The sequence below is a fragment of the Euprymna scolopes genome, chromosome 23 (genome assembly GCF_053919585.1).
Source record: "Euprymna scolopes isolate OS-2025 chromosome 23, ASM5391958v1, whole genome shotgun sequence".
Classification (NCBI taxonomy): Eukaryota; Metazoa; Mollusca; class Cephalopoda; order Sepiida; family Sepiolidae; genus Euprymna; species Euprymna scolopes.
The window spans coordinates 52599564-52612098 of record NC_136504.1 but is presented as its reverse complement, the minus strand read 5'-3'; the positions used below and the strand labels follow the sequence as shown (position 1 = coordinate 52612098).

Genomic DNA, 12535 nt, shown 5'->3' with positions numbered 1-12535 from the left:
GTGAAATGATTTTTGGCTAGTAACTTTTCTATTTTATTACTAAATGAAAATATTTAGCTCTCAAAGGTCAACTAAAGGTGAATTTGTCCATAAAGCCCCATTATGCAAAAAATAATTAAGCATTGAAAATTTTTTTTAGCTGACAGTTTACTGACTTTGATTCATCTATTCCTCTGCGTCATTAATGTGACTTAAAAATAAAACATGATTTGTAATGAATTTAACTTTCCCTCTTTGCCTTTTTACCATGAGTTTCAGTTGGCAGGGTGACAGTCGCTTAGTGGTTAACAATAAAGACTGAAAGCTTGTGTGTACAAGTACACATCCAGTTTATTCTCCTAAACACTTTCATTAAATCCATATCTGACCTTAACTCTCCCCTAGGATGTACAGATAAATCAAATAAACCAGTGAAAAAGTCTGGTTTTGCCCAGGATTGAATGAGGAATTGTTCTGCATCTAACCCACAACACCAGATTATCTTATTTTACTTAAATTTTATATTCGGTTTTTAGGAACTCAACATCAGTGAGTGCATGTAAATATGTTAAAGCAAACACTGTAACCATTATGCTAAATGAGCCATTATGAATAAAATAATCTAAAACGTTTAAGATGTAGAGAGAGGGATATAACTGTTGCTTTTCTTTGATAAAATCAAATATATTAGTTTTTGGAATAATGGTGAACATGTAGATTGGGGAAAAATTGGTTAAAGTTTTTTTTATTTTTAAAATGAAACATTGTCTTAGAAAATTCAAGATATGCTTGTAAACCTTTCTCTAGATAAATGAAGAAACAGCTATTAAAAATGAATCTACTGGAAAATATAATCATTGCAATCTGCATTTTCTATTCTCATACGAGAGATTAGCAGAAAATAAAACCTTTTATTGGATAACAATTATTACTATTTTGCTTTTCATCAAGCTTTTTTCCTTTAATTTATTTTTCAGGCAATTGTTCAGCATATACTGAGGAGACTAGTTGCATAAATTCTCGCACAGGAAACCCTTGTATTTGGGAAAATGGCGCGTGCATTGTTCGAAGTCCTACATCTGATAGAAAGAATAGTTCCATGTGTTTGAATAACACCAGTGAGTATACTACAGCATATTGCATTTTTTTTTTCCTCAATTCTGACATTTCCGGTAGGTATCAAGTGCCCCCCCCCCCCATTTGCAATAGTTGATATATTGATCTAATCTTTGATATCCGGTTTAAATTTCTATTTCAGGATTTCCCTATTACCTATTCAAACATTTACTTTTTACATTATCAATTAATAACTAAATGTTCAAATAATTTTAGTTTTCTTTGACAAATTTATATTGATCCATTTGCTCAATTAATAAGACTTTCACAAAGAACTTTGTCATTGAAAAATGGTTAAAAAAAAAAAGTTCACTCAAATAGTTACTTGAACACCACAAAAAATTTAACTTTTTGAATTGAAAAACCTGAAAAATTTTGGCTGCTAAATGTGTTGGATCAAATGAAAGTTAAAGGAAAATTAGACAAACTGGAAAATTGTAGATGGAAAAGTCTTACCTAAATCACATTACTTGTGTTTATGATCCAACAGTGATTAAAAAAAAAAAACTGTTGGATATTCGTGACAAACTCTGAACAAGGTAAACATAGATTCAAGTTTATTTGTACTTGATGTGTCCTTGCAGATCAGTAATAACCAAGATTCAGTGTCATAATTAACGAAAAGTATATTAGCAAAAGTATGTCATGAGTCTGGGGGCCATAACTACCACCAATAGCTGCCATAGCATTTAGTTATAACTGAATTTGTCTCTAAGTCCATTTATTCCTGAAATAAGATACACTTACATCATAACTGTACCAAATATGGCTGTATTACAGAAAGAATTGTGAATTTTAACAATTTCATATTTTTTGTGTGGGTTGGATGGGATCACCATATATTTATGTATATTAATAAATCCCTCTTTTCTTTTTCCAGATAACACCAGCATGTGCCACTTAGTTGAGGATTGCAAGACGTGCCTCTCGATAAATTGCCGATGGTGCAGTAATAAATGTTTGACTTTGGATCAATGCCTGTCAAAAAAGAGTACATTAGTTAGTATCAGTTTTTGAAATATTTAAAAAAAAAAAAAAAAAAAAAAAAAAAAATCTTTGTCGTCCCCTTCCCACTTTGAACTCTTACATAGATCAAATATTTTGCTGAAAAGTTTACTTCCATAAAATAAGGTTACTTTATAAAATAAAATATTACAAGGTCTGCATTTGTGCTAGATGTTTATAGAATAGAAATGAGTTGCAAATTCTTACAAGGATTCTAGATATACTTCCATAACTGGATATATTTTGAAACCTCATTAACCAAATTAGTTTGATACATGTTTTGTTTTGAACTGAAAAGTGGGGAGTGTACAATATGGTTTGTGCTCATGCTGGACGTACATAAAATGACTTAAAAACAGCAATACATAATGGATAGATACAACTGGAATTTCTGTGTCTTGTTAGTAATCAATTAATCTGAAAAAATATAGTTGCTGTCTTCAAGACAGTACTGACAGATAAAGTACTAAAATATGCATAAAATTGGCAGTTGAAACTTGTGAAAAAAATATCTGTACTTTGTATTTAACAAGAAGACATTCTTACACTGCATCCTTTCAGTCTGTGCATCTTCAAATAAAATGCTATTTGAAGCAGTATAAATTGGACAAAGCTGATAGTAATGAAGGCATTTAAAAAGGAAGATTTCTTTTAATTACCATATTCAACGAGATTGTCAGTTTCACTTGAATTTGTAAGATTTTGTGTGTGTGTGTGTGTGTGTATATATAATATATATATATATATATACAGTCATCCACATACAGTACTGTTTCGTTGTATTACAACTCTTCAGTGCGGCTAGACAAACACCTTTCCCCAGCCGTGGATTGAACCTACAACTGTCGCATTGACAGTCGGCAGCTCTCACCATTCGGCTACGAATCAGTGCCGTAAATATTTCTCCTAGAGTATGTATTAAATCCACACCCTCCCGTCACACAGTGCTCGAACCATCAGCTTGTTTACAAACAAATTAATAGTGGGCTTCGCTTAATCGCTTTTAAATACGCGTCGGGTGAAAATATATTTACAAAGTGCTCAACCCAAACACACACAGCCAAAAGAAAGCATGCTGAAATAACCAGGGAATGCATAGAACTGCAAAAGTTAGGAACTCTATAATAGTGTAGTGAATAAAGGGCAATTGGTAATTCCCCTACTATCCAACAACCAGAAGGTCGCATGCACAGCAACCGCGAAGGTGAACTGCTTGCCCAATGATTTGCATCCAACTCCACCTTAGAGCTATCAAATAACTCCCTCCCAAATTTCCCTTTTGTGGACTGAAACCACACTAGATGATGTAAAAAATCACCCCTTCTCATGTCTGCAATATCATAAAACTTAGACACCTCCAAGGTGTTTGGGCCTGATCTCATCCCTGCTATATTAAGAAATGCTTAGCTGAGCTAGCCCCCCCCCTCCCCATACTTTCCAAGCTTTACAATAAATGGCTTGCTGAATCTTGCTTCTCTAATAGCTGGAAGATGGCCTTTGTGTTACCAGTGTACAAGAATTCTGGTGAAGGACTGACCCTCTCAATTATCGCCTTATCTATCTCCGTCCCTTATTCGCTAAAATCTTTGAGACTTTAATTAATCAAGCACTAACCCACCACCTCACAAAGCAAATCTTCTCTCTGAAGAAAAGTATGGATTTAGGCAATGTCATTCTACTGCAGATATTTTAAATCCTCTCTGAATGCATATACCATGCACTAGATAAGGTGGGAGAAGCCAGGGCTGTAGCCCTTGATATATTTAAGGCCTTTGACAAAATCTGGCATAAAGGGCTGCTAAAGAAAATTCAACCGTATGGTATAACTGGATGTATACTAAATATAATTAATTTTTTCTTAAACAAAAGGACTATCCAGGTTGTCATTGATGGATGTACATCCAAGCAGCATAACACTAATGCTGGAGTGCCTCAGGGGTCGATCCTTGGACTATTATTATTCCTGATATTCAAAAACGATCTCTCCGATAATATTTTCTGAGATGCGTGTGTTTGCTGATACAACACTCTATAAAGCAGAGGGGAGAACGGATGTACATAAATCTAAGACGATGGCAGAATCGTTAGAAAATGACCTCCAGACCATAATGGAATGGAGCCGCAAATGGATGGTTAAAATTTCATGTTTGTAAGACTAGGCTGCTTTCCTTTAACAATTACAAGACGCCTATCAAACCAATATCCATGACAAATAACACCCTACCTGAGAATTCTTCCTTCAAATCCCTTAGCCTGACATTCGCAGGCAATGTGAACTGGAACAGATACAGTGAGGACATTGCAAAGGTAGGTTCCCTCTATCGAGCTAGAAGACTACTCACACTTGAGTGTATCCTGTATCTCTACAAGACCATCATTTGCCCATGCATGGAATATTGTTGCCACATCTGGGCTAGTGCATCTATCATGCGCCTCTCCCTTTTAGATAGGGTCCCAGAGTTGTATGGAAGGTAACTTTGGCTTTCAATTAAAAATGAGTTATTCGAGTTGCTGACTTTAATTTGTTAATTATAATCGAAAAAATGTTTTCACATCAATTCTTGGATGGGACTACATCATTTTTTTGAATGAACCATCAAAGTTTGTTATAGTTTCAATAACATTGTACAACAACGGCAAATGAAAATTTGCTTATTGGAGTCGGTTTAATGTTAGCTTAAATACTAATTGAGTTTAATTAAAATATCAAGATAACTTTGTTAGATTTGAAATATCCTAGTTAATTCAGATAAGTGTAGTCATATTGAATATATTCAGTTTTGTCATAATGAATTTAGCAAGCAAACGATTGTGTTCATGTAGTGATTTATTAGTTTTATCATAACATTTCATTATTTAATTTTCATATTCGATTTTCACTAAAAGTCTGTTTCTTTTACTTTTAGAATAATAAGGTATGTTTTACATTTCATTTCTTTCTATTTTAATGTTGAAATAATGCATGGATTCAATTGGGAGGAAAGGTGGGAGGGTCTTTGAGTCCTTTTTTTACTTATATAAAGCTTATTTTAATGGGATTAACACAATTTTTCTGAATTTGAACTTTTTTTTTTTTAATTCCCTCTCCCTCATTCATTTTGGTGAGAATACTTCATTTTCTATCTACCCTTTGAATTCAGTTTCTGTTATTAATCTTACTAACCTTGTATATTTTAACTTTAGTTCAATGCTTATGAATAATTAATGGGGTTTTTTTTACTGTTCACATCTTTTTATGGTTAAAGAATTTGAAAAGATCAGGTTATTAAACCAAGGGTTTCTTTCATTACTCTGTAATAAAAAAAGAGTAACCGACATTTACTTTTTGGGTTCAAGATTCACAACTTAATTTTTTTATTTAAAGGTTTTTTTAAAGATTGATTTTATAGCTTTTGTTGGGGATACATAATGACTCTAATGTTTATAATTTATTGAACAAACCAAGAATGGCTGAAGCAGCTTACAATTTGAAATTAGGAAAGGCATACAACTACAAAACCAAAATGAGTTTAACAGCAACTGTTCAGTCTCCTGAAAAACTACCCCCATCAAAACGTATGTATATAATATATATTACCATCAGTATGTATCTCTATAACAAAGGTTGGCTGTAGCCTAAAACGGCAAACCTTCAATGAAGGCTAATACAGATATGAGCAGCAATAAAACAATCCTGTGTTGCCAGAACTGGCTTGTGTTAACTGTGAGCATATGCACAAGACGTAGGCGGTTTAGAAGTGACCGTCAAGCATGTTGAGCTCATGTGCTGTGCCAAAGAATGCCTGAGTTTGGCTGGGCTTAAAAGCCACTTTCGTGTAGCTCACTGCTGAGCTGTCTTCCTATATTAAGTCAAATAATTTGCTGCCATCATCATACATATATATATATATATGATGGCAGCAAATTCGTTCTCGAATATTGCCATATATATATATATATATATATATATATATATATGTGTGTGTATGTGTATATATATATATATATATATATATGACGCCTATTAAGGTTAAAAGATTTTTAGGCCTTCAAAAAAAAAAATGAAGTTAGAAAAAACTTAAAAGTTGAATCACTTAATGATTTGAAGAAAATTGTTAAACTCCTTTTTAATGAGGGAGGGGGGTTCTAATTGACCCTTGATTTTAAGTTTGGGGAAAAATGAAAGTTGTTTCATTTAATGCATACTAATTCTTGAGTGTAAAACCATTCTTGTCATAGTAAAATGTTCTAAAAATCGATGGTAAAAGAAATAACGTTCTCAGAGAAAGAAAATTCTCCAATTGCAAATCTTAAATGTAGTTGTCTTGAGCAAATATTAGCAGTATCGATCCAGTCGGAAGCTTTGAATTGTAAAGGATGGTAGTATTAATAGTCAGTATCAGCAGTGGTCCTCTCTATCAAGACAAAACTATGACTGAAAAATTCAGCGATTCAGTATATTTTATGCAGCGATTCTGATATTAGTTTCTTATCACCCCTTGCTATGAATATAATCATTGAAATCTCTGTAATCATACCCAGTAATATTCCAATATTGCAACACTAATTAACGGTTCGATGACGACACAACCATTAGTCTGTTCTGTAAATCACAATCAGAAGCTGATATGGATCTTCAACTGTAGAAGTACCTTTTTATTTTTTTAAATTTTATTTTTAATCTCCAAAATTGCACTTTCTCTAGAAAAGGCTTAAAATAATATTACTCGTTATCAGAAGTAGAAATTCTGTTTCCCTCTTTTTCTTATGGTTGATGCATGTGATTATGTGCATGTCTATGCTTTTTTAGAAAGACTATAGTTTTTTAATTACTAAAATTTTACTTTTTATTAATTGCATCTTACAGATATTTCTAGTATCAGAATTTTTAATTTCATATGTAAAATTTTCTTTGTAGAGAAAATATTAATTTTTTGACTGCATATTTGGAAGAGTAAATTTAATTTTTATAATTTTAAAAACTTCACAAATATTTTGATAGTGGTTTTAAAATTTTAGTTTTAACTTTTTTGTGATGTGTATTCATATAAATTTGCCAGTAAACCAAGCAACTGAATTTAATTTTTTTTAATTCTTGCTAAGACTTTGAATAAGATGTAGAGAAATTATTAAAAAAAAATAAATAAATAAATAAAACTAATTATAAATTGTTTAATTTACTAGTGAAATCCCATGGAAACTCCATGGTGCTTTCTATATCAATCTGTATAATTTACTGTTATAAATAATACTTTGAAATTTCTGTAAAGATTAACATTCAGGAAAAAAAAGGACTTTCATTGTCAGCTATGATTTAAATAAAATGAATGTTTTTACTATTGTATCAATTTAATTCTTCAAACAATATTGTCTTACCATAAAAAAAATTCTGTTAATTCTTTAAATTGATAAAATGTCAGTTTGAAAAGTTTTATTTAAAAATGTACTGCTTTAGTCCAGAGGATGACATAATTTGATTTTGAAGCAATTGGTTTTAAAAATGGGTAGTTGTAAATTTTGTTTTACCATACCAACATTGGATTAATTACCAATTATGATTACTGATTGGATATCATTTTTGTAAATGCACCTTTTAACTTACGTATAAAACGTCTGTGTATTAGATTTAAAATTGGTAAAAATTTAGAATTGAAATATTCTCTTCATTCTTTTTGTGTTTTACGATAATAAATGAAATCAAATCCTGTATTTCATGATATACAAATTAGATTTTACTGATTTTGATATTGTGATACTTGCAAATTTGTATGTAGCATCTAAAATGAAAGATTTTCTTGATATTTATATTGTAAATAAAACTAGATCAAGGTACTGCTTGTCTTAGATAGTGAATGCCAAAAGGTCAACCAGTCTTTAATAAACATAAAATTTTGGATGAACGAACCAAGAACTAAAGACGTCGATATACAATGTCAATAAAAATCAATTATTGCAACAAACTGACTAGAACTGAGTGTTGGACTAGTCGCTGAACTAAGTTTGTGAAATATGCATAAATTGTGATTGTTCAGCAAAATAAATCATTTGCAGAATCTGATGTGGCTCACTTTGTTGGCTTCTTAGGCTAAATGCATCAAATGTTTTTCGTTGTTTTTTTTTTCCTTTGCAAAGCTGAAAACAATTTTCCTCTACAAAACAACCAAACCAAACACGATTAAATAATTGAAATATAAGAAAAAAACTTGCCTACTTCACTGGCTGAATTTGGCCTTAAAAACCCGAAAAGGGGGGGGGTCAGTATGCCGTAAAACAAAACAATCAATCATTGTACTGTCTACAATCAGTTTTTGGGGATGGGGATAATCACTGTCCTTTCAACTGTAGATGGCGTACAAGTCTGTACTGGTGAGTGGTTGTTAAAAGCAGTGAACAAATCATTGGTCAGATTAATTCCATCCACTAGAGGTAAACAAATTATGATCTCCTCAGAATTCTATCAGGAATGAAGATGCTTCATAGGAGACGATGAACTTGCTCTCCCTTTTTGTAAAATGGATGCACAGCATAGAATAAAAACCTCATGGGAGTAGGTTTAATTTTTTTGAATTGCGTAAGACTAAAACTTGTCTTTTCATGTGGGCAATGTAACATTCAGGTTTATGGTGGAAGAGAACAAAGCACTCTGTTAAATTAAAGGTTATCATTGACTAGCAGGGATTCCCAACGTTGCCTGGAATTAAATGACAATCAAATGTTTCTTTCCTATATTTTATTGTCATCAAAATCAATAAAATTGCCTTGGGGGGGGGGGGTCAATACTGATTAATTACCTTATTAGTTGGGTACCCACCGCGGTCCATTGAGAAGTTTCACAAGTCTCCCTATAGTGACTTGGTTTACAATACATCAGTTTATATTGCACTGTAGAGAACCTACTGTTGATTATATAAAAGTATTTATATAATGGCTCGAATTAGTTTAGAATGCAAAAGTCAAGTATCATGCTTCAATTGTGCTCTAAACAGAAACATTGATTTCGACCATGTCTCTATCATATTAAAGAACATACTATTGAATTTATATGCCGGGCCTTTCTGCTTGTGTGATAAAACTTCTCAAATTCACTTGTGATGTTAGGCTGAATAAGTTAACTTTGATCAAAATTGGACTTTTGATTATCAATACTTATCAAAGATATTGCGAGACAAAACCAATCAGGCATATAAAGTACATTTGTCTGAAATTTCAAAAACAACCCAGCCTTTTAGTTGTTCCATAAGGAACAAACTCAAACACTAAGTTCCTTAGATTCAATAGTAAATAAATACAAGAAAAAAATTTTATCAAAGTAATTTTTGAGAAAGAATTATTTCAATACTACTGAAACCAATGGAAATTCTAGCTGTATCCATCATCTTTTGTATATTGGTGCCTTGCATTCTATAGATGTCTGGCACATACACAAACAACATATCATTTTATAACCTTTTTCCAAATTGAAACCTGCTTACCTAAGTATTCTGGTTAAAATAGTTTCAGAATATATCTGGTTATGGGAAAGGGAGGTCTATCTTGAAATTCTTGTAGCTGTTTGACATATTTACATTCTGTGGATGTCCAGCATGAACACTAACCCCACAATGCTCTGTACCTCTTTTGGAGAGGGCAGACACTACACTTTGATCATAGCCTGTAGGCCAAGAAAGTATACTTTAATGTCATATTTGACACCATATCAATATGAAATTTTTAAAATGATTTTTGCATTGCATCTCCCATCAGGCAATCCCATCTTTAAAAAAAAAAAAAAGGGGGGAAGGGGGGGGGGGTATGGAGTAAAAATACTCGTACAAACATGAAATTCTTGGTATATTATGTAGGTTTTATTAGAGATTTGTGGCAAGAAAAATCTAATATTTAAAGAAAATGACTTTCTGAAGTGATCTGATTTCCTATAAAGTATAGGGGGGGGGGGGCAAAAGTAATGCCTCCTATTTATGCTGTCCGAATGTATTGGAGGAACGCAAATTCCATTTTTATGATGACTGAACTTGTGCATTTCTGACCAGAAAGTTTCATCTGTCGCATATATTAATGGTACGAGACTCTACGAAAGCACCCCTGTTATGAACATGCGTTAGAAGCAGAAATGTGTCATTGAATTCTGGGCAAGTGCGTTGAGAATGGCAATAACTATGTAGAAAAATAAATTCTGGAGTGCAAAAGGTTACTCATTTTAATGGTACCATTCCAGTCTTCATAGATTTTTAACTTTGAGTTGAAAAAAAAATAGGCTTTTGTTTTGGAACAACCCTTGTATAAATATTCAAATGTTCTGGACTACTAGACAGCGATTAAATATTTGGTAAAAATCTAAGGCAGAAAAATGAAACATTGGTTAATATTAATTTAACAATATAAATTTTGATAATGTTTGTAATAAATGCTAATTACATTTGTCCATCTTGATATGAAATCATTAAACTGTGTGCATGTTTAACATTTTTACTTGTTTTTTACTGGTTTAGGAATTCAAAATTGTATGTTAAAGGTTTATAGTTAAATTCTTGTTGCATTTTTTTTTTTTTCTTAATATTTCTGACAAATCCATCTTCATGGATCATCTCTTCTCCTTTTTTTTTTTTTTTTAAATTTTATTTTCCTAAGTTTGCATCTTCTCACGACATTTGATTAGGTCTAGCATTCTCACTTTTGTAGGGGAAAGTACGTCCACCTCTGCTGAGAACCGAAACCATTTTCTTTTTTGACTTCAGACACTTTAAAGAACAACAGGCCACACAGGTAGGCAGGAAAATGTATGTCTAAACAAACATACTGGATTGGGGAGAGACATGCTTGCATATCGTTTTTTTTTTTTTATAGTTAGTAATACGCCTTGTCCCACCTCTCTACCAGTCGTACCATTATGGTTAAGTTTTTTATTTTTCACTTGGATTAGTACTGAATTGACACATTTAGCAAAACATGCTCAGATGCACTTTTGAGAATACTTTAATTAATGGCCAAGATGATGTTTGTTTCTTTTCTTTCTAAAAAGTGGCAATTTACCAGTAAACACCCTGTTTGTGTGTGCATATCTAATATATTCGTATACATGCATTAATATAAAGATTTTTATAATTTAGATTGACTCTTATGGGAATCAAACTATAGAGTAAAATGAAGCTCAATATTCAAACCTTCAGCTATTGAAAAGTTGTAATAGATTTGTTATAAGTTAACAGATTAAAGTTATGTCATAACTGATTTATTGTTGGTTTTGAAGTGAAGAAAAGCAAATCTTTCTGTTAGCGCATTTTTAGATGTAAACCGTACATCAAGGTGGGGTTTCATACAATGTTCTGACAACTAGTTTTTTTTTAACTTCAATTTGTTTCAAGTATATTTTTGGTTCTTCTAGAGATGTTAGTTCTAAGCAAATAGAAGCCAACAATAAATTGCAGTATATGATTTTGATCTGTTTACATATGCATTATTACTACATATTTAGGGACATGTAACTAATATATATATATATATATATATATATATATATATATATGTAATCTATGCAGACATGTAAAAACTTTGCTGTACTGGCATGGCAATGTTTTGATCTGTAGTTATTAACTAAGATTTCTTCAAGTGAAAGAACTGTCTTTAGTTTTATATTTAAAAAAAAAAAATATGGACATCTAAAGAAAAATATTTTATGCATGAAATTTTAGTTATTAATAACTACGAATCAAAACAGTTATGCCAGTATAGCAAAGTCTTTACTCGTCTGTATGAATAGCTATTAATATAAATAGCTGAGATGTAATTATTTACTCGAGTGTTTCACCATACTACATACTTATGAACCTTAGTATGGTGATCCACATATCCGTGGATAACTATTGCGTGTGTATGTACGGCATTTAACCTCAGCAAATGCAGGGAACAAATTTTCATTAATTCATCAAAAATAAAGTTAATTTACTATATGTATGTTTAATGTTATGTCAAGGGAAAATATCTGTTAATGTTTTACACTTTCATTCGGCATAATTATAGTTTATCATTAAACATAAAAATAGAAAAATATCTAAAAATATTTAACAAAAAAAATACTGAATGCAGTTTATTTTATTTTTTTTTAGCCTGGAGCTTGAACTTTGACATTTCATACATTTTGTATATTCTGTATGTCATGAAAAAAAAAGGTGCATGTGATTGAAGTACAGAAATATTTGTATGCAATTTGTTACATGTTTGCTGAGGTTATAACCTTGAACTCTAGTTCTACAGTATTGGGCCATTACGAAATCCTTTGTTATAAAAACGTATATTTAAAGTTATATATAAATGAGATATTGTTTTTCATTCTGCCAGCATCAAAATAATATAATCTGAAAATTCCACCAAAGAAAGCAACTCTGATTTAAGGCAAAAGCATCACCTATCAAAATTAAAAGAAAAGAAAAAAAAAAGCTCAGTATGTGTTATATGTAAA

At 31.6% G+C, this 12535-nt stretch overlaps 1 protein-coding gene across 7 annotated transcripts in view; it reads left to right on the top strand.

Moving 5' to 3' along the window:
* The window catches only part of LOC145245897 (attractin-like protein 1), a 320643-nt gene that overhangs the window by 136609 nt on the left and 171499 nt on the right, over positions 1–12535 (top strand). For 4 of the 7 annotated variants that reach the window (XM_080107630.1, XM_080107629.1, XM_080107628.1 and 1 more), the window contains exons 12-14: positions 957–1097; positions 1976–2094; positions 10759–10842. In XM_080107630.1, coding sequence (XP_079963756.1) covers positions 957–1097; positions 1976–2094; positions 10759–10842 — 344 coding nt within the window. The remainder of the gene's footprint in view (positions 1–956; positions 1098–1975; positions 2095–10758; positions 10843–12535) is intronic. The other 3 variants (XM_080107633.1, XM_080107632.1, XM_080107631.1) reach the window with 1 other exon arrangement.